The sequence below is a fragment of the Ovis canadensis genome, chromosome 2 (assembly GCF_042477335.2).
Source record: "Ovis canadensis isolate MfBH-ARS-UI-01 breed Bighorn chromosome 2, ARS-UI_OviCan_v2, whole genome shotgun sequence".
Lineage (NCBI taxonomy): Eukaryota > Metazoa > Chordata > Mammalia > Artiodactyla > Bovidae > Ovis > Ovis canadensis.
Window position 1 is genome coordinate 48091239 of NC_091246.1, and position 22636 is coordinate 48113874.

At 45.5% G+C, this 22636-nt stretch overlaps 1 protein-coding gene across 4 annotated transcripts in view; it reads right to left on the reverse strand.

Moving 5' to 3' along the window:
• The window catches only part of INVS (inversin), a 138708-nt gene that overhangs the window by 6777 nt on the left and 109295 nt on the right, over positions 1-22636 (reverse strand). For 3 of the 4 annotated variants that reach the window (XM_069576056.1, XM_069576057.1, XM_069576060.1), the window contains 2 exons: positions 18877-19163; positions 6881-7598 (listed from right to left, as the gene is read on the reverse strand). In XM_069576056.1, coding sequence (XP_069432157.1) covers positions 6881-7598; positions 18877-19163 — 1005 coding nt within the window. The remainder of the gene's footprint in view (positions 1-6880; positions 7599-18876; positions 19164-22636) is intronic. The other variant, XM_069576059.1, reaches the window with a different exon arrangement.

The following is a 22636-nucleotide window of genomic DNA, read 5'->3' on the forward strand; positions in this document are numbered from 1 at the left end:
GGTAAGGCAAGGAGGATTGGATATTGGGCCCCACTGTGGAAGGAACCAGCATTTGGTCAGGGCCTCCTGAATACCAGGCACCTCCCCTGTGGTTAAGTCTGAAAGTAAACCTGTGAGGTAGATGTTATGAGGCTGAGTAGAGAGGAACATCACCAAGATGGTGACATAAGTCCATTTTGACTGCTACCCATCACAAGAACAGCAACTAATATTCATGGATAAAGACAGCAGTGAGAAAATCCTGGAACACAGGGATGAGGCTAAAGGAACCCCTGCTCCAGAGACAGACAGATTTAGAAGGGAAACCGTGTGAGCAGCTCCATGCTGACAGCATTGCCTTCCCCCAGGCTGGCACAGCATCACACGGAGAGGTCTGCCCTGAGCCTGCTAGGCTTCCAGTGGGAAAAGAGCCCAGGATGGACATCCAGCTCCCCCAGCATCATGGGTTGCTTCTTGGGAGCAACTCCTGTCTTACTCCATGGGGACTGCAAGGGACTCTGGGACTTAACCACTGGGAATCCAGTGATGACAGAGAAGGAATGAGGGGCTTGTAACAACCAGCAGAGGGATCTTGGCAGAGCCTACCTGTAGAGTCCAAGTAGTAGTTCAAACCAGTAGCTCTGACTGGACTCTGTAGAAACAAGATGGCAGTACAGTCTGACCAGGGAACCCACTGGAGTTCAAGTTTCCCTGATCCAGTTTCTTATACAAAAAACCTTGCTGGCCTTGGAGCCTAGTCTGACCCTGCCCCGGCAGGAGAGCTGAGTCATAGCCCAGCCCATGGCTGAGTGTAGTTTCTGGTCGCTTCCTGACCAGAAAGGCTGGCCAGACCACCTGGAAGCTGTGTAGCCCAGGAATGCTCAAGAACAGTGCAAAGCAGGCAGAGCCGATCCTCCACAAAGCCAACAGCATTGTTCAGCCAGGGACCTTGGGGAGCAGGGCAGCTTGAATCAAGATCACAAAGAAACCACCTTTGAAACCAGTTCCGCCACTCTGTCCGAGTGGGGAAAGTAATTCCAAGCCCCACCATGGCTGAATACAGCCTTCAGCCCGCCCAACCAGGGGACCTCACCAGAGTACACTCAAGCCTTGAAACCCATCCCATAGTCCTTAGAGTGGCACTTGAGCAGAGGACTGCCCGTGGCTTTCCCCTCTACAGAATAAAACTAGTGGCTGTGTCTGGCCAGGGAATTCAGTGCCCATGCTGGGGCGTCCTATCCAACCAGAGCAGGAAGGTAAATCCTAGCTCTGCCTACTGCCAGTCTCGACTAAGTATGCCTGACCAGAGAATCTGGGCAACTTGCAGAGCCCAACCTACAGCCTCACTTGAGCAGGGAACCAAAGCAGCAGTCCTGTCCACTCCCTGCCATGCAATCTTAGAGCTTAGGCAGCGGCCTTGCCCAAAAAGAGAAAGCAAGTCCCACCTGCCCAAGTACATTATCAGCAGACACATCCAGAAACCCAAACTGAGCTCAGTGTTGAAGAACCGTCTCTGCCAAAGCAAACTTGTGAGAAGACTGCTTATTCAAATGCATAGATGCCAACATAAGGGACCAAGGATACAATTCCCCCCACTGCCAAAAAAAAAAAAAAAACCACAGGTAAATATGATACCAAAGGAAATAATGATATTTTAAGATACTTTATATAAGCTTCATGGTAATCACAGGGGTAAAACCTGTACTAATTACACCAAGGAACATGATAAGTCAATGCAGATTGATACCAGAAAGCACCAAAACACACAAAAAAGATAGTAGGATAAGATGGAACAATGGATCAAAAAAAACAAGACAGCAAAATGGCAACAGTATATCCTTACCTACTAATAACTGGGCTGAGGTGGCGCTAGCGGTAAAGAACCTGCCTGCCCATGCAGGAGATGTGAGAGACGTGGGTTCGACCCCTGGGTTGGGGAGAGCCCCTGGAGGAGGGCATGGCAACCCACTCCAGTATTCTTGCCTGCAGTATCCCATGGACAGAGGAGCCTGGAGGGCTACAGTCATAGGGTCACACAGACTCGGGCATGGCTGAAGCAACTTAGCACACATGTACCAATAATTACTTTAAATGTAGAAAATTTAAAACAGAACTACCATATGATCCAGCATCCCCACTTCTGAGTATATAACTGAAGGAGATAAAAGCAGTACATTGAAGAGATCCCTATATCCATAGCAGCAGCATTTTACAATAGCTAGGACATGGAAACATCATAAGTGTCCACTGATGGATGAGTGAATAAAGAAGTTGTTTTATATATATACACACACAATAGAATACTGTACATTATATATGTATTATCAGTTCAGTCAGTCATGTCCGACTCTGCGACCCCATGGACTGCAGCATGCCACGCTTCCTTCCCTGTCCATCACCAACTCCTGGAGCCTACTCAAACTCATGTCCATTGCATCAATGATGCCATCCAACCATCTTGTCCTCTGTCGTCCCCTTCTCCCACCTTCAGTCTTTCCCAGCATCAGGGTCTTTTCCAGTGAGTCGTCCTTCACATCAGGTGGCCAAAGTATTGGAGTTTCAGCTTCAGCATCAGTCCTTCCACTGAATATTCAGGACTGATTTTCTTTAGGATTAACTGGTTGGATCTCCTTGCAGTCCAAGGGACTCAAGAGTCTTTTCAAAACCACATTTCAAAAGCATCAATTCTTCAGCACTTGGCTTTCTTTACAGTCCAACTCTCACATCCATACGTGACTACTGGAAAAACCATAGCTTTGACTACACGGACCTTTGTTGGTAATGTCTCTGCTTTTTAATATGTTGCCTAGGTTGGTCATAGTGTTTCTTCCTATATATATGTATTATATATATATACAATAGGATATTATTCAGTCATAAAAAGAAATGCTGCCATTTGCAGCAACACAGATGAACCCTAAAGACCTTATTTCAGATAAATACTGTATTATTTCACTTACATGTGCAATCTTCAAAAACAAATCCATAGAGAAATCAGATTTGTGGTCATCAGAGATTGGAGGAGAGGAATTGGATGGACATGATCAAAAGGTACAAACTTCCAGTTATAAGACAAGTAAGTACTGGGGATACAACGTACAATGTGATGACTATAGTTAACACTTCTTTATGACATATGTGAAAGTTTTTAAAGAGTAAATCCTAAGAGTTCTCATCACAAGGGAAAAAACCTTTTACCTGTGTGAGATGATGGTGTTCACTAAACTTATGTGGTAATGGTTTTATAACATATGTAAGCCAAGTCATTATGCTGTACATGTTAAACTTACGCAGGGCCACATCTCAATTATATCACAATAAAAATACAGAGCCAGGAGAAGCCAACATTCAGATCAGTGCTTGTCTAGTCCAGCAGCCAAACACTACTAATGACTTGGTCTCTACTCTGTTCTTGGTGGGGATGCTCAGAGATTTCTAAAAACAGTGGCAAAGGTTAAGAGCTGAGTCTTACTAAAACCATTCTGCTGGAGGGTGGAGCCTGGGTAGGGGAGGGGAGGGGCACCAGGGTGATGGCTATATTTACCTCTGGTGTTTTCCTTCCAGTGTTTATCCCATGTGCACTCCCGAAGCTCTTATTGAGCCCTTGGCTGTTGTGCAGCCTCCCAGGGAAGCTGCACCAGGGTTCATTAACTGCAGCTGATTAACTCTTCCTGGTATGCTCACAGGGAGCTGCATGCCCGGTCTTAAAATACACCAGACGGGACAGACCCTTCTTCCCAAGTGCTCGAAGCTCTGTGCAGTGCTTGGTGCAACCCTTCCCTCCTGTCCTAAAGGCTATCTGAGTAGAACTACAGCAATTTTTCCTTTCTTTCCCCAGAGCATGACAAACCATGGCACCCCTTTACTAGAATGTACCATGTTTTCAAAAAGCCAATTATAGAGAGAAGTAAGCGTTATGGGACAACACGGCTCCCCAGTTCAATTCTCCCATATCCCCTGCTCTGCGAGCGGAGGCTGGGAACCGAGGGGTTGGCTGAAGCTGTAGCAAACTGCCACCTCATGGACTCTGGTGTGGAGACTGAGTCTGCCTGCTGGTCTCCTGTTCTCAAGGAGAATGTGCACTCCTGGTTTGCTGAGAATCCAAACACACTCAATGGTCCCTTTTGGCCTGGGTGCAGGGCTCTTGCTGTGATCCAGCTGCTCCTTGCTTATTTACTTCAAAACATGCTAGAGAGGAGCTGATAAGTGCCTTACACAGCAACTCCTCTTCATCACAGCAACTTCCCAGCGCAGCCTAGCTTGTCCAGTATCCAGTTTCAACCTTTAGTCAAGCCTTGACTGGTAATAAAACACATGCTAGGACGAAGTTTCATTTTTTTCTGGGTCCCAGGTTCAATCTGCTCACCCTGTCCGGTGTGTTTTCAGCTGGCCTGCCTGCTTCCCTGGGCATATGTCCTAGGACTGTGACCTGAGTTTATGGGAGCTCATGTGCTAAGCCCTGCTCCCTACCCCTGCCCTCAGGGCCCCTGAGGACACCTCGGACACCCTGCATCATCCTGGATGGCACTGAGGGCTCCTGGGCTTCAAACAGAAGACAGACATGGCTGTTGCAGAATCATTGAAGGGGTTTTAACTGTCGCTTGGCACGGGACTTGCCACAGTCTGCAGCTTCCCAGAAGCCCTTTGGGAGCTGATTTCCCAGGACTCAGAAATACACAGGGTGCAACCAGAGGGGCCTGTGTAACTACCTCCCCAGGTGGACACACAGACTGTGAGTCCACTGTTCTTGAGGAGAATGACTGAAGGCTCATTTGCTGCTGCGGACACTGGCTGACAGGACCTGTCAGCTGCTGACTCTTCAAAGGAGCCAGAGGCCAGCCTGACAGGGAGGCCCTGCAGCTGGGGAGCAGCTGTGGGGCTCGACGTGGCAAGCCTCACAGGCTTGCTTGGATCCCAGGTTTCAGCTGAGCTACTTAACAAGAAGTTCCTCTGGGATGGTAGCCAGTGTATGTCCTGGCAGAACACCCAAGGGGGAGCGAGGACCCTTCCTATCTGTGGCTTCAGAGGTCACCGGTCTGAGTGGGAGGCCAGTACTGGCACATACCAGCTCTGTAAGCAGGGCTGGCTGATGAACTTCTCTGCGCTTGTCTCCTCCACTGTGGAACGGGGGGAAGAACAGTGTCCCCGGCATCCCTCACAGGCTTACTGTGAGGATTACCCGAGTTAATACATGCACAACTACTTAGAGCAGTGTCTGGCGGGAGTGCCAGATGAACGCAACTACTGGTATTAGTAACAGTGATAACAGCAAACCCCATAACATTATAAAAACATGTTGATGTGGTGAGACCATCCAGACAGCCTATTCTCTAGCCTGTTCTGAGGTGAACAGCGTGAGGTTGGCCTGTGCCTCCATCATTTTGACCACGGCACACACTACCTTCACAGAGAACCTAAGGGAAAGATACCTGGACTCAAGTCAGACGGAACTTCGAGGGCTGGATCCGACCATTAGCACCAGCCTCGTCTCCTGAGAACATCTGCTTGTCTGAAAAACAGGGATACGAATCCCTGCCGTGTCAGCTCGTGGCATGGCTGGGAGAGCTGAGGAGGTCAGGCATGAGGTGACTGTAAGCAGCCACGAGCCTCAGCAGACATGAAGATGCCCTGCAGTGATGACCGTGCAGGCCCCGGGCAGGTCGCTGGCTCCGGGTTAGGAGACTTCAGCATGAAGATCCCTGAGGCGTCTCCCTGGACCTCCCAAGACTCTCAGCTCTCCCTCTGCCAGCGTTAGGGTCTCTGGCACTTTTATCTCCCAACAGGGGCACTGGTACGTGGCACACCTGTGCTCGCACTGATCTGCTTGCTTTGTTCCCCCATCAAGCTTCCTCTCTACCAAGACGGAGACCGCATGGCTCCCACCCGCCCATGACGGGTCCGGCCCTCCCCTGGGTGTGGTCATCACAGAAGGCCTAATCTGGATTCGGGCCCTAGGAGGGCCTGCAGTATGAAAGGGATTATGAGAGATGAGAAAACCTGAAGCAAAGGACTTCTGCAGTCTTCCCAGACTTACAGCTGGGTGTATTCAGCTCAGTACTTCAGGAAGCACCACTCCCAGCACCCACTCCACTTTCTCAGCTCACACAGGTTTCTATAACTTTCAGCCACTCGATGCACTGTATCTAATTCCTGAGTAGTAAAGAGGGAAAATTATCTCCTCACATGTGCAGTGCTTTAGAACTTACAAAGCACAGCTAATCTCATCCTAGCAACCTGTCACAAAAGCAGGACAGGTTGCAGCAATTGTTAAACACCGTTTTACAGGGGAGGAAACCGAGGGTCAGGGAGGCCATTGCTCAAGGTCAGATAACGTGTTAGAGCTTCACCTGAAACTCAGGCTCCCCGGTTTTTCATTTATACCCCACTGTCTTGGGTGCTTTCCTATCTCTCTGGGCAAAAACACCTTCCAAACAGCTTAATATAAACTATTAAGATCTAAACGTGTGCATCTCATAGGTAGGCTCAGTAACATTGGCCTTGTCAGGCCAGCACATGCAATTCACTACAAAGTTTCCTGGTGGCTCCATGGTAAAAAAAATCCACCTGCCAATGCAGGAGACACAGGTTCAATCCCTGGTCTGGGAAGATCCCACATGCCTCAGAGCAACTAAGCCCGTGTGCTACCACTACCGAGTCTGGGTTTTAGAGCACATGCTCTGCAACAAGAGAAGCCACCGCAGTGAGAAGCCTGCCCACCACAACTAAAGAGTAGCCTCCGCTCACCTCAACCAGAAAAAAGCCCACGCAGCTATGCAGACCCAAAGAAGCCATAAATAAATAAAACTGCATATGTCAAGCAAGTGTCCCAGAGAGAGGGAGTGTCGCGCCAGGCGGAGGACAGCCACAGAGCCAGAGCTGTGGCGGCGCCCTGCCTTCATACCTCCTCCAGGCCCGCTGGATGACCGCTGCGGCCTTGTGCTTCCTGCGGAACAGCTCCTTCCTGCTTCTTTCTCTCTGGATGATCTGCAGCCGCAGCTCTACGGGGAGAAGGTCAATGTTCACAGTCTGCCCAGGGAGGGGACCAGGAGCCGGATCAGTCTCCTTGGGTAGTCGAGTGTCCTCAGACCGGGCCGATGTCCCCAGCTTCCTGACGCCTGATCTCAACACCTCTGTGCTTGGTGGCAAATCTGAGGAGGTCCCTCCTGCGAGCTTGTCCTGTGTCACTGTGTTCCTTGGCGTCCGGTGGTGGAAAGGACTCTGCCCAGCGTGGACCACTTCCCCCTTGGCACTGCCAGGCCGGCTGGACCCGGCCGGGGAGCGCCTACCTCCTCTGAGCTCCTGGCTGCGCCTCTTCGGGGAGGCATGCATGGCCTTGGGTGCTGCGTCCTGCCGCCGGCTGGCCTTCCAGTGGCTGTCCTGCTGTGAAAGGCTTGCAGCTGCCCAGCTGGCCTCCTTGCCTTCCACATCGGGCCCAGTCCCCTTGACATGGGAGGGCTGCTTGGAGGAGCCTTTCCCCTTGTTACAGTGCTGCTCCCCAGCTGTCTCACCTCTGGGCTTCTCAGCAGGGGGGACTCCCAGACGCCTGTTCCCATCATTGCCTTCGCTGGGGCTGAAGTGGACACAGGCAGATCGGCCTTTAGAATGTTCTCTGGCTATTTCTTGGGGAGACAAGGAAGAAGGGGAGGAACCATTATTGTCCAAAACTTGCAGGGTAGGGCAGTGCTGCCCACTTATTCACCAAAAAAATATTCAGACTTTTCCTTTCGTGTCACCAAGATAGTGATAGTACGATTAGGAAAAATTGTTTAACTTTTTTTTCTAGTAATGCTAGGTTAGACAACCTGAAAGCCTTCCCCTATAGAAACCTAGAAATTCTGACTAAAATATAATAAACGTTATTTTAAAAGCACCATAGTGCCTTCAAGAAAAATAAAAGAAATCCCTGGGGGCCAGAAACAAAGAGAAAACCGAGAACTCTACTAATAAGCTTGTGAGCTGATCCAGCGACTGTCAGGCAGGTGGTAGTGGTGAAGTGGGCAATGGCTGGTCTTATTAAATAACAGATTGTTTTAACATCCAGATAAGAACAGAAGACAAGCCTTGCAGGCAGAAAGTTAACTGGAAACAGGACACTGCATGAAGTCAGGACTCTTGAGGCAGTAAACTCTTGGGAAATGATAATCCAGATAAAAATATCTCCCCAGCACTGCTGCTGCTGCTGCTGCTAAGTCGCTTCAGTAGTGTCCGACTCTGTGCGACCCCATAGACAGCAGCCCGCCAGGCTCCCCTGTCCCTGGGATTTTCCAGGCAAGAGTACTGGAGTGGGGTGCCATCGCCTTCTCCGCTTCCCAGCACTAGAAGATGATAAATTTGTCTCAGCCTCGGTTCCAGATAGGGTAAAGGGTCATCCATGAGAGTTTGAAACCAAAGTGCTGTGCCTCACATAGGTTTGGTATTCATTTATTCTCAACCCAGAGGAAAAATTAATATGAAAATTAGTCTCAGAATGGTGGTAATGCAGGGGGCCTCATAGAAGCAAACACAGGCCGTAGAGAGGGGACCTCCTAAAAAAAACTTTGCAATCCATAATTACAAAATACACAAGGAAACAGCCTACTATGAGGGATAGTTAACAGAGAAAAATAGCAAGATTAGATCAACAAAAATGTCAACTGACAGAACAATGTGAATGTGCACATACACGTGCACAGAGCGTACTCATTAACACACAGAAGTTCAAAGCTGGAGAAAAAATTTAAATAACTAAATATAATTATCTAAAATGAAAACATGTTAGTCTTGGGGTAATAAACAGTGAAGGAACTTCTGCTTCTATAACGGCAGAATTACGCATACTCACCAATAAGGACAATCAAAAAGCTAAAATATTACAACCACCTGTTTGCCAGGTGCCGCTAGTGGTAAAGAAACTGCCTGCCAATGCAAGAGACATCAGTTCCATCCCTGGGCTGGGAAGATCTCCTGGAAAAGGAAATGGCAACCCACTCCAGTATTCTTGCCTGGAGAATCCCAAGGATAGAGGAGCCCGGTGGGCTACAGTCCATGTGGTTGCAAACAGTCAGATACAACTGAAGTGACTTAGCATGCATGCACCGGTCTGAGGCACTGAAGAGCTAACAAGGCAGGGAAAAAAAAAAAAAAAGGCCAAGATCCAAGAAAATCAGGTGACCAGGAGATGAACAAGGCATTTGGAGCTACATATCCCTAAGGAAATACACTCCTTGAGGTTTGGCGGACAAAACTTGGAGTCCAGATTCAGCCAAAGAGCACTGTTTTGGATTGGGCCCCTCGATGGCTGTTCCAGGGAGAAAAGGTGAACTGGCAGTGGACTGACCCTTGCCGGCACTGAAAGCCCCACTCTGCATCATCTCAGTTCTGGGACCGCATTACGGTGACCCTGGATTGCTCTTTCTCCTGAATGCCTGGCAGAAGTCAATGTAAATCCGCCCTGGAGGAATTATGAATCATACCATGCTAGGCTTTAACTTATTTCTCTAATTTGTTACACTCAGTGGTCCAGTACTTAGTGAGAAATATACAGGGAGATGATACAAGAGAAAATTGAGAGGAGAGACGGAGAGAGAATAGACAATAAAACAGACATGCAGGTCATCCAGACGTGTTTTCAGAAACAGACTTTAAAATAACTATTCTTATGTGTGAAAGAATATGTATATTCTTCATGTATGAAGGAAGGGTATATAAGAAAATAGACTTGCATCTGCTCATTTGTACAAAACAAATATAGAAGGATAATCCAGAAACTGAAGAGACTAGATCCCTACAAGGATGGAGTGGGGAAGTGATAGATGCTTTCCTGAGTGAAACTTCCTGTACCGCTCTCAGACGCATTATAATGTTTCACAGGTACCAAAACAAAATTAAAAAAAAAAAAAACCCACAGTGAATCAAAATAACAATGAGATACCACTACACATGGTAAAAATCAAAAATACTGACATCAAATGCTGATGAGGGTAAGAAGCAACAGGAACTCTCCGTCATTGCTGGTGGGATGCAAAATGGTACAGCTGCTTTGGAAGACTGTTTGGCAGTTTCTTACGAAACAGAATATATTCTTATACAATCCAGCAATCCTGCTCTTTGGTATCTTCCCAGATGAATTAAAACCTTATGTCTACCCAACGTCCTGCAGATGGGTGTTTATAGTAGCTTTATTCGTAACTGCCCAAACTTGAAGCAGCCAAGATGTCCTTCAGTAGGTGAACATATAAATAAATTGTGCTATATCTGGACAATGGAATACTATTCAGCAATAAAAAGGAGTGAACTAAAAGGAAATGAGTTTTTTAAAAAATGAACGTGTACCAAAAAGAAATGAGCTACCCAGCCACACAGAATATTATGAAGTGAAATATTACTACCCTTGCATGAATAGTACTAATACATATTAATAAGTGAAGGAGGTCAGCATGAAAAGGCCATATACTATATGATTTCAACTATATGGCATTCTGGAAAAAGGGAAAATTATGGAGACACTAAATGGCTCAGTGGTTACCAGGGGGTTCAGGAAAGAAAGTGTGGATTTTTAGGGCAGTATGACAGTTAATGTAATGTCAACTTGACTGGTATAAGATGCCCAGAGTGTTGGTAAAACACTATTTCTGGGTGTGTCTGTGAGGGTGTCTCTGGAAGAGATCAGCTTTTTAGTTGGTAATCTGAGTAAAGAAGACCACCCTCACCAAGGCAGGTCGGCATAGTCCAATCTATTTAGGGACTAAACAGAAAAAAATGGTGGAGGAAGGGTGATTTTCCTTTTTCGCTAGAGCTGGGACATCCATTTTCTCCTGCCCTTGGGCACAGGTGTTCCTGTTTATCAGGCTTTTGGACTTGGACCAGGACTTGTACAAGGTTCCTGGGTGGTTCAGTGGTAAAGAATCCACTTACCAATGCAGGAGATACAGGAGAGACACAGGTTCAATCCCTGGGTCAGGAAGGTCCTCTAGAGTAGGAAATGGCAACCCACTCCAGTATTCTTGCCTGGAAAATTCCATGTATAGAGGAGCCTGGCAGGTGACAGTCCATGGGGTCACAAAGAGTCAGACACAACTGAGCATGATGACTTAAACCATCAGCCCCTCGATTTCCAAAACTCTGGACTCAGAGCATCTGTTCCCTTGTTTTTAAGTTTCAGACTGAGTCACATTGCCAGCTTTCCTGGGTCTCCAGCTTCCAGATGCCAGACTGTGGGTCTCCTCAGCCTCCACAATCAAACAAGCAATCTATACCAAATCTCCTTTAACGTCTGCCTGCTTGCCTGCCTATCTATCTGTCTGTCTGTCTGTCTATTTGTCAATCTTATTGGTTCTGTTTCTCTGGAGACCCCTGATAAAAGCAGTAAAATTATTCTGTATGATACAAGTTATTATACAGAATGTGTAACACCAGGCGTGAACGCTGTTGTAAACTGGACTTGCGTGATAACGATGTGTCAGTGTCAGTTCAGTTCAGTTGCTCAGTCATGTCTGACTTCTTGCGACCCCATGGACTGCAGCACTCCAGGCTTCCCTATCCTTCACCCACTCCCAGAGCCTGCTCAAACTCATGTCCATCAAGTCAGTGATGCCTTCCAACCATCTCATCCTCTGTTGTCCCCTTCTCCTCCCACCTTCAATCTTTCCCAGCATTGGGGTCTTTTCCAGTGAGTCAGCTCTTCACATCAGGTGGCCAAAGTATTGGAGCCTCAACTTCAGCATCAGTCCTTCCAATGAATATCCAGGACTGATTTCCTTTAGGATGGACTGGTTTGATCTCCTTGCAGTTCAAGGGACTCTCAAGAGTCTTTTCCAACAACACAGTTCAAAAGCATCAATTCTCTAGTGCCAAACTTTCTTCACGGTCCAACTCTCTCATCCATACATGACTACTGGAAAAACCATTGTTTTGACTAGATGGACCTTTGTCAGCAAAGTGACGTCTCTGCTTTTTAATATGCTGTCTAGGTTTTTCAGAGCTTTTCTTCCAAAGAGCAAGTGTCTTTTAATTTCATGGCTGCAGTCACCATCTGCAGTGATTTGGGAGCCTAAGAAAATAGTCTGTCACTGTTTCCACTGTTTCCCCATCCATTTGCCATGAAGTGATGGGATCAGATGCCATGATCTTCGTTTTTTGAATGTTGAGCTTTAAGCCAGCTCTTTCACTCTCCTCTTTCACTTTCATCAAGAGGCTCTTTAGTTACTCTTTGATTTCTGCCATTAGGGTGGTTTCATCTGCATATCTGAGGTTATTGATATTTCTCCCAGCAATATTGATTCCAGCTTATGCTTCATCCAGCCCAGAATTTTGCATGATGTACTCTGCATATAAGTTAAATAAGCACAGTGTCAATATACAGCGTTGATGTACTCCTTTTCCTATTTGGAACCAGTCTCTTGTTCCATGTCTGGTTCTAAGTGTTGCTTCTTGACCTGCATACGTGTTTCTCAGGAGGCAGGTAAGGTGATCTGGTATTCCCATCTCTTTAATAATGTTCCACAGATTGTTGTGATCCACAGAGTCAAAGGCTTTAGTGTAGTCAATGAAGCAGAAGCAGATGTGTCAGTGTAGGTTCACCAACTGTTAACAAATGTGCTATTCTGGTGTAGGGTGTTGATGATGGAGGAGTATATGCATTTGTGAGTAGGAGTATATGGCAGCTATCTGTACTTCCTGCTCTATTTTGCTGTGAACTTAAAACTTCTCTAAAAAGCAAACTCTAGGGCTTCCCTGGTGGTTGGTTCAGTGGTAAAAAATCTGCCTGCCAATACAGGAGAAACAGAATTCAATCCCTGATCCAGGAAGATCCCACATGCTGTGGGGCAACCAAGCCCTTGTGCTACAGCTGTTGAGCCAGTGCTCTAAAGCCTGGAAGCCACAACTACTGAGCTCGAGGGCTGCACCTACTGAAGCCTGCACTCCCCAGAGCTGTGCTCCACAACCAGAGAAGCCACTGCAGTGGCCGACTGCAGTGCATCTCTCACTGCAGTGAGAAGGCCGCACACCACAGCTGGAGAGTCGCCCCACGTGCCGCAACTAAGAAAAGCCCGGGAAGCAATGGAGACCCAGCACGGCCAAAACCAGGTAAGTACTAATCTTTTTTAAGAAACAAACTCTATCATAAAGAAGCAGGTAATGCAGAGACTATTATCAATAGATATTATTACACACTAATAACTAATGATAAAAATAATGTGATTTGGGTATTAGTAGAGACAGATCAGTGAGAAAGAACAGAAAGCTAAAAATATTCCCATTTCTGAAAATAAAGATGGCATTCTGAATTAGATGAGGTGCTCACAGACCCTGGGCATAACCCCAGACAGCAACGCTATGCTCTCCAGAAGCCACTGTTCACAAGCCTGCTGCAAGCACAGTAGCTCCAGATGGCTCAATGTTTATGGCTGGCATGACCGCTTATTCTCTACAAAGAAACCATTTGGTTACAAATTCACTATACAACAAATTGAATGAGATATTAAAAATTAGAAAATATATGTATTTATTTTAAAGTGAGAAAAATGTTTTCTTGGCATAAAACCACAAAGAGAAAATCTCAGAAGAAAAAAATGAAACAGATTATAGCATATGCAAAAAAGTTTATTATATATGAGAGAGAAAGGTTACTATCCTTATTATATAAAAAGATTTTATAACTATTAAGAAAATGAAAAACCAATATAAAAACTGGCAGAGGATGTTAGTGAATAATCCAGAAAATAAATACACAAAGCCAATAAAAACATGACACAATTTCATCTTTCTAACTAGGATTTAGTAAAACCATTATTTGCCTAAGTGTTTGGAGAGAGGTTTTCAGTTTTGGCTTTTGAAAGGGTAGAACAAACTTCTTCAACCTTCTTGGTAAGAAGTTTGGCAGCAAGTTTAAAGAGCTATAAATATTAGAGATAAACACAAAACTTTATAAGAAAAGCTGTTTGGTTTACATATTCTGCAACACAGGCATGATTAAACAAAGCATGCTGTATTCAGAGCAGCTATTAACACTTTTATTGAAAACAAAGAAATGATATAAGAATACCTCAAAACAGGATGGCCACAATTTTCTGATTTTAAAAAAATTAGAAGGGTTTGTATAATTGTTTACTTTTAAGATTTTTTAAAAAGATTTTTGTTAATTTTTAGGATTTTTATTTGTTCTTCTTTGTTCTTTTCTCTTATTTAAATTTTCTGGTAACATACATTAATTAATTTTATAATTATGAGAAAATGTCATTTTCTGCTTAAATAAAAAGTACCCCACTACCAAAAAAACCCAAAAAAACAGCAATTAGAATCAGCTAGAATGTGGGAAAGAACCCAAGATGGAATAAAAATAATAACAAATAAACCTAACACTATTACAAATAGATGAGGTAATCACACTAAAACGTGCAGAAGGGAACTTACCAAAGTAACTTTGTAAAATCATATTTTGGCTGAGTACTGTAAGACTAAGGAATGTATGAAAATACTGAGCTCTAGTTAGTAAATTTATTTCTCAAAGGGGTATGGGATGGCAATTCTAAAACTACTTTAGGTGTACAACGGGGTTGAACAAATAAGCATATATATCACAGATAACTGAAGCCAGATCTGTCAGTTGGGAGAAAAAAATTTCAAATAAAAAAGATAAAAGCTAGAATAAAATCTGTGGTGTCAAATGCAATTGGAGGTACTGATATGAAAACAGTGTGTGTGTGATATACACAAATAGATGCCAAATAGATATAAATATTTCTGTTCTCTCTGTTGAAAGGGCTTAGAAGCAATGACAGTCCAACAGTGGTATACACACCTAGCACTCAGATCTTGGTTTCTATTACCATCTCCAACAAAAGGAACCTGGTTCCTGGAGAAGTGCTGATTACAAGGCTTTGATGCGATTTCACGTTCGAAGGCACTGATATGCTCACATATTGAGAAGAAAATGGATTAGAGGAATCAGAGCAGATAAGTAAGGCCAGCTGGGAAGTTGCTGCAACAGTCCAAGACAGAGACGAAGGTAAGCAAACGTTAGCTAGACCAGGTGGTGGTAGTAGATGAGATGCGGAGAATGGATCTGGAAGGTATTTAGGGAGTAAAGGTGACAGCTGGTGACAGACTGGATTTTGAGTGGTAAAGGAAAAGAAGAAAATGATCAGATTTTACTCCTGGGATGGACATACAGATGGATGAATATGTCATTCAATTCTATCTTGGACAGGTTGAGTTTGAGATACCTTGCTGCTACTCCTAAGTCACTTCAGTCGTGTCCGACTCTGTGCGACTCCATAGACAGCAGCCCACCAGGCTCTGCCATCCCTGGAATTCTCCAGGCAAGATTCTAAATGATGACATAGTAAATAACTGACTATACATAACTGGGGTAAGGAAAGAGGTAAGCAAACAGAGTTTGCTGCCTTAGCCACTGTGCATGTTCCAAATGTAAGGGCCACTGACACTCCCACCAGTCATACCCACTGAATCTCAAGCACTTAGCCAGTACCATACAGATATATATTCAACAAATGCTTATTATATCTCTTATGTGCCCAATACCCTGCTGGGATATAGAAGTAAGAGACATATTGGTCCTTCTGATAGACTGTTTAATGGCCAAGGATTTTTCCCATCTGAGGATCCACTCACCTTTCAAATGTGATTTTGCAATATGTCTATGTCTCCACTCTCTTGAACTGGGCTGGCCTTGTGAATTGCTCTAATCCACAGAATGTGGTAGAAGGGACGTGATAGTTCTGGAGCCCAGGCCTCAAAAGGGCCTGTGGCTTCTGCTTTCCTTTTTCAGGACACCGTCCTAAGAACAGTATGAAAGTAAGATGATCTAACTTACTGGAGGATGAAAGGGCATGTAGAAGAGAACTGAGACACCAATCGCCAATAGCCAGCACCAATTGTCAGAAATGTGAAGGAAGACATTGGGACTTTCTAGCCTGACCACCCTTCTAGCAGCTACAAAAGCAAGCCCAGCTGATCCAGTAGAGGAACTGCCTAACCGACCCACAGAACTGTGAGAAATAATAAATCACTGTGTTAAGCCACTTAGTTTGGAGGGTGGGGTGTTAATGCACTGGAGATAATCAACACAGAAATTGATCCCTAAAACAGAGGCTGGCTGGCCTAGCAGAAACCCAGAGCACTGACTTTGGGACTGGCTGGTGAGCAGAGGTTAGAAAGACAATGAAGACATTATTAACTAGTGAAGACTAGAGAAGTGCTATAGGAAGTTTCTATAGGAGTTGCTATAGGAGTCTGGAAAAAAGTGAACCATGTAGTTCAGTGGTATGATAACTGGCAACCTGCAGTAACTTGGAAGACAGAAAATACACCTAATGAACTTACAGATATGGCTTAGGAGTTTTCCAGGAGGAATGTTGAAGAAAATATCAAATGGATTTTTTAGCTGCATATGATAAGTTGTGGAGAGAAAGAGGGCTTCCCAGGTGGTGCTATGGTAAAGAACCTACCTGCCAGTGCAGGAGACATAAGAGACTCAGGTTCGATCCCTGGAGGAGGACATGGCAAACCACATCTAGTATTCTTGCCTGGAGAACACTCATGGACAGAGAAGTCTGGCAGGCTACAGTTTATAGGGTAGCATAGAGTTGCATATGACTGAAGCCACTTAGCACGCACATACAGAGAGAAAGAAATAAGATAAAAAAAGAACTTCTCAGCTTACAAGAAGAATTTACAGTACCTATTAAAACCCAGTGCTGGGTCAGAATAGAAAACTGTTTTAAGCCACCAAAAGAGTCTCATAGTAAAATATGACCTAGAGATAAAGATCAAATCAAGAGTATGGCTGTGCAACCCTTTATTAAGATCTCATAAATATTAAAGATGGTACACTGTGGGCCTTTTGGCTAGACAAAAGAACTCAAAAGAATCTCAAGGGCATTTTTCCATAGTAGCCGGAGCCACCCAAAGTAGAGAAAGGCCTATTTGAAAAATAATCATTGATGTGGTTTTGAAACATGAAGTGAACTCAATCAGATTCATAGGAGACCCATGAAATTTTTTGAAATAATTGTATCACTGAGAGTACCACGAGCTTGACCTATGGAGGCAGTTTCAAACACAAAGGAGCCTCTGGGTCCTCAATTTCTCTTATGCTGGAAACAGGCTAAGAAAGCTACTCAGCTGCAAATATGGGCTACGTCTCTTTGAAAAGGAAGACTTCTCAGCAGGGCCAAGAACCCAGGTGGCACAGCCCACAGCCAAGATGAACATGGCATAGAAAACACACAGAGGAGTAAAACCAGACCTTACTCAAGCCGTATTTCATACCTCAGAGTAGGGGCCTTGCCACTGTATAACCAGGTGGCTTTTAGAACTGCTATGGACTAGTGACTGCTATGGAGAAGGCAATAGCACCCCACTCCAGTGTTCCTGCCTGGAGAATCCCAGGGACGGCAGAGCCTGGTGGGCTGCCGTCTATGGGGTCACACAGAGTCGGACACGACTGAAGCGACTTAGCAGCAGCAGCAGCAGCAGCAGTGACTGCCATGTACCAATCTCTCCTCTTTTGGAACAGGAGTATCTATTGTGGTTTGTGTGCATCCACAGTTGTTCATTCGTGTCTGACTCTTTGTGACCCCATGGACTGTACCCTACCAGGTTCCTCAGTCCGTGAAATTTTCCAGGCAAGAATGCTGGAGTGGGTTGCCATTTCCTTTTCTAGGGGATCTTCCCAACCCAAGGATCAAGTCCAAATCTCCTGCACTAGTAGGTGGATTCTTTACCTCTGAGCCACCTGGAATTGGTCATCTCACCATTGCTTATTGGATGCATGTGTGGGCCAATGTGTGTTCTTTTTGACTGTTCTCTGAATCAGAAAGATTCACACATGGGGAATCTCACACAGGTCTCAAGATCCCAGACTTCAAACTTGATGTGTTAACTGGGATGAGATTTTTGGGTCCTAAGATAAGGGATGAAACATTTTACATGTGGGAGAAATGTGAATAATCTGTGACCAAAAAGTAACTGTGATAGATTGTTTAATAGCCCAAAATCACTCCCATCTTAGTATGCAAAGATGGATTCTATTTCTTTATACTATTTAGTCTGGGATGATCATACAACTCCTTTGATCAACAAAATGTGGTATGCACATTCTTGAACCTATTCCTCAAGAAGTCTTACAGCTTCTTCCTGTGCTTTGTCAGAATGATGTCCAAGACCGCTGTGTAAGGAAGCCAGTCTAGCCTGTGGGAGGATGAAAGGCCATGTAAAAGAGTCAAGGAATCCCAGCTGACAGCCACCACCAACTGCCAGATAGTCAAGTCAGTCCATCTTAGACCAACCAATTCAACTGACCTTGACCTGAATGTAGCCACATGAGTGAGTGTAGATGATACCTGAAGAGGAACTGCGAGACCAACCCACAGAATCACGAGAAATAGTAAACTGTTATTATAAATCACTTAGTTTTAGGGTAGTCTGTTACACGGCATTACATAACTGAAGCAATCCTGATTTTACAGGTTGTATAGTCTAGCGGAAAAAACAGACAAGTAAGCCAGTAATCCACGGACAGTGCAAGCTGAGGATCTTTACAATAGGGATGCACAGGAAAGCTGCGGGAGCATATAGAAGGGAAAAAGCTTCAGGGTGGGAATGCACGCGTGTCAGAGGAAGGAGCATTCACTCTGAGGGCTAAAAAATAAGAGGCATTTTTAATTAACATGGGTAAGGGACTGCCATATAACGATCCCAAGCTAACAAAGAATTTGAGGAAATATAACAGGAAGGGAAGAAAAGAGAAACAGAAAAAATAAACAGAAAATAAATGATACAGTGGCAGACTTAAGTGCTGACATAATTACCTCAAATGTAAATGGTCTAAATAATATGAAACAAAAGAGTCCACAGTCTATGGGTTAGCACTGAATCGCAAGGCAATACACTTACCATTTGGTTTTCTGGGTTCTGTTCTCTGCAAGTCTGAGGAGAGCTGCTGCTCCTTCTGGGGGGCTCTGCTTGGAGACCCTCTACCTGGAGACCGTCTGCAGGCTTTCTGCTCAGGGCCTTGGGCCTTATCGCTGCAGGGGGGCTGTTTGCTGGGGGCCCAGCTCTGGCTGTGGGGCTCAGCTCGGGTGCTGGGCAGACAGAGAGCAGCATGGGGTCTGCAGGAATCTGGGCTTAGCCTTCCTTTCTGCTGTTCTGCCTCTCTCCGCTTGTTTTCTTCTTCTCGTTTCCTGGGAACAAAACCAAGGGCAAAGAGGAAAAAATTCAGAGCGTTACCTATTCAAGTACTCTTGAGTGAGATTTGATTTTTAAAAGGAGCTACAGCTTACTCTTTGGAAGAAAAGTTATGACCAACCTAGATAGCATATTCAAAAGCAGAGACATTACTTTGCCAACAAAGGTCCGTCTAGTCAAGGCTATGGTTTTTCCTGTGGTCATGTATGGATGTGAGAGTTGGACTGTGAAGAAAGCTGAGTGCCGAAGAATTGATGCTTTTGAACTGTGGTGTTGGAGAGGACTCTTGAGAGTCCCTTGGACTGCAAGGAGATCCAACCAGTCCATCCTAAAGGAGATCAGCCCTGGGATTTCTTTGGAGGGAATGATGCTGAAGCTGAAACTCCAGTACTTTGGCCACGTCATGTGAAGAGTTGACTCATTGCCAAAGACTCTGATGTTGGGAGGGATTGGGGGCAGAAGAAGGGGACGAAAGAGGATGAGATGGCTGGATGGCATCACTGACTCGATGGACGTGAGTCTGAGTGAACTCCAGGAGTTGGTGATGGATAGGGAGGCCTGGCGTGCTGCGATTCATGGGGTCGCAAAGAGTTGGACATGACTGAGTGACTGAACTGAACCACAACACGGGGGGATTTGGTAATTCACAATTTCACAGATTCCTAACTTTCATATCTGAAAGGATGATGGAGCTGGAAAGAACCTTACAGGTCAACCTGTGCCCAGCTGGGAGACACATGACATGAAACTGTTAGGTGAGCTACAACAGGATCCCATGGTGTGTCCCCAAGCTTGTGATCCCCAGAGCTGTAACTACACTCTTTTCTCCTGTTCCAGAAAGTACATCAGAATGCAACTGAGAATGATAAGCATAGGGGTAACCTTTAATCTTCTCTATTCATTAAAAAGACCACTGGCAAACCTTAATGATTACATGAAAAAATTATGCACGAAGACCTGGAATAAGTCACTTTACTGTCGAAGACTCGGTTTCTCCAGGTCTAAGGCATGTTTGATAGCTCTGTGTGTGTGCACATGTGAGCTAATTTTTGCAACCCCATGGACTGTAGCCCGCCAGACTCCTCTGTCATGGAATTTTCCAGGCAAGAATACTGGAGTGGGTTGTCACTTTCTGCCCCAGGGGATCTTCCTGAGCTAGGGATTGAGCCTAAGTCTCTTGTGTCTCCTGCATTGGCAGGTGGATTCTTTACCATTAGTGCCACTGAGAAGCGCTTATATGATAGATAACAATCCTGAACTGATTTAAGAGTCTGTTTGGATGTCTTGTGAAAGCCCCAGTGGCTCAAATGGTAAAGAATCTGCCTGCAAAGCAGAAGACACAAGAGACTTAGGCTCTTGATCCCTGGGTTGAAAAGATCCCTTGGAGAAGGAAATGGTTACCCACTCCAGTATTCTTTCCTGGAGAATGCATGGACAGAGGAGCCTGGCAGGCTGCAGTCCACGGGGTCATGAGGAGCCAGACATGACTGAGTGACCAACAGTTCTCACTTTTCACTTCTGGAATGTCTTGATAAAATCACGGCTATGTTTTATACTGAGATGGAGAGATTTCTTTTATCAGAGTATCTGGTATCAGGGTCCCTCTAAGCTGGGGACCTTGTTTAGACAAATACTTTAATAAGCTTGAGGACAGGATTGAGAGCTGGTAGAAGGTGAGACCCTCAGGGCCTAGGTGATGACTGACTCTGAGGCTCCAGAGAAGAGGCCTGATCTGTCAAGATACAAAGAATTTATTTGTAGTTCCTGACAGGGAGGGAAGAGATGAAAGAACAAGAGAGAGAACAGAGGGGGAAGAAAGAGGAGGTAGAAGACTGGGTACCGTGTGGAGCAAGGGTGGGACAGAGAATCCGCCCAGGGTGAGGGGACAGCCAAGGACTTTAGATCCATGATTCACACACTTTAAGGACTGGAATCTCCTGGGATCTTGGTAAAACCTAGATGCTGACTTGTCAGGCCTGGGGTCGGGCTCAAGATTTTGTATTTCTATCAAGCACCCAGGTCATACAGGTACTATCGGGCCTCTGACCACACCCTGAGAAGCAAAGCTTAAGAGAACAGGCAAGTCTCATGAGGACTGTTAACTATACTCAGGTGCACTGTTAATTATACCATTATGGGATATGAAATGGGGTCGTCTTGATGACACCAGCTTTCTGGAAGGTCCCATGCTCATACATGCCTTTTCATAAGCAACCTGAAAGCTGCAGGGCTAAGGTCCCAGACACAGAAGCAAGAGCTGAGACAGAGACCCCAAGCCCCCAGGAAGTCACAGAATTCAGATTTCCATAGCCTGTGCAATTTGAAGCAAAGCTTATTTATATCTCAAGGGACAGGGAAGACCAGACGACAGATATCTGAGTCACACTTAAATAGAAAGCCTGGTCAACTCAACTCGTCTCTTGGCCTGTGTTGTGAAGCCCTCCTGATAGGTTCCCACTGGGGGCCACCCCAGAGACAGTGTTCCGGTGGGTCATGCTGACTCCAGCGCAGCTCGAACGTTCTCGTTCAGCTGTAGTCTTGATACAGGCCTCTCCAAGCACCGACACTGGCATACGCTGCACTGCAATCGACAGGCGAGCCGGAGAGCCTGTCATCCTCAGGGCCTGCAGTTCACATGGATGGTGCCATTTCAGTGTGATTCGAATGGGAGAGGCCTGCTTTCAGAAGAAAGTGGAACTATCTGGGTGGCAGAGGTGCTGCTAATTGATCTAACAACCTTGCTCCTGGCAGGAAGGTGGGGAGCTGCTCTCTTTACGAGGCTGGATGAATAGAACTGCTTTAAGAGAATGTTGGTCCTGCAGACAGACAGGCATGTGGGGTTACCCAGCTTGGCACCTGAATGGATATATCACTGCCATCAACAGGGCCTTTGAGGTGACAACCTAGACTTTGTTATTTTAGCAGTCATTTATTTCGCTTTGTTTTAGGAGACCAAACAGCTCTCCTTTTCAATTCCAAGAAGCCGCTGTATAATTAGCCCTGGGGGGCAAACTTTGTCACTGCAGACCTTTCTGGGCCTCCTACGAGGACAGCCATGGGACAAACAGGGGACCCAGCCTTTCAGAGTGATCAGGCTGGCCAGTACTTGGGGAGCTCTGCTTTTTTAAGACTCCTCTGGAGGGGGAGGTTTGCAGAGGGGTTGGTTTTTCATTGTGGTAGAACTCAGTAAGCCGGGAGAAAGAATGTAAACAGAAGAATATATAATTACACCTTCAGCGGATGAACAGAATTAATGTTTTTCAAAAACTGATGCATTTTGCACTTAAAAAAATCTTTCAATGCACACATTCCACAAATGTGCATTTCACGAGAGCTGTGGTTATTGATGTAAAAGTTGTGATCACTGAGGAGAAGGAGGGGGGATTAGAACTGGGAATTATGCCTGACCTGCATCCTATTTTATCTATACTGCCACCTTGAAACAAAAAGCAACAACCACCACCACAGA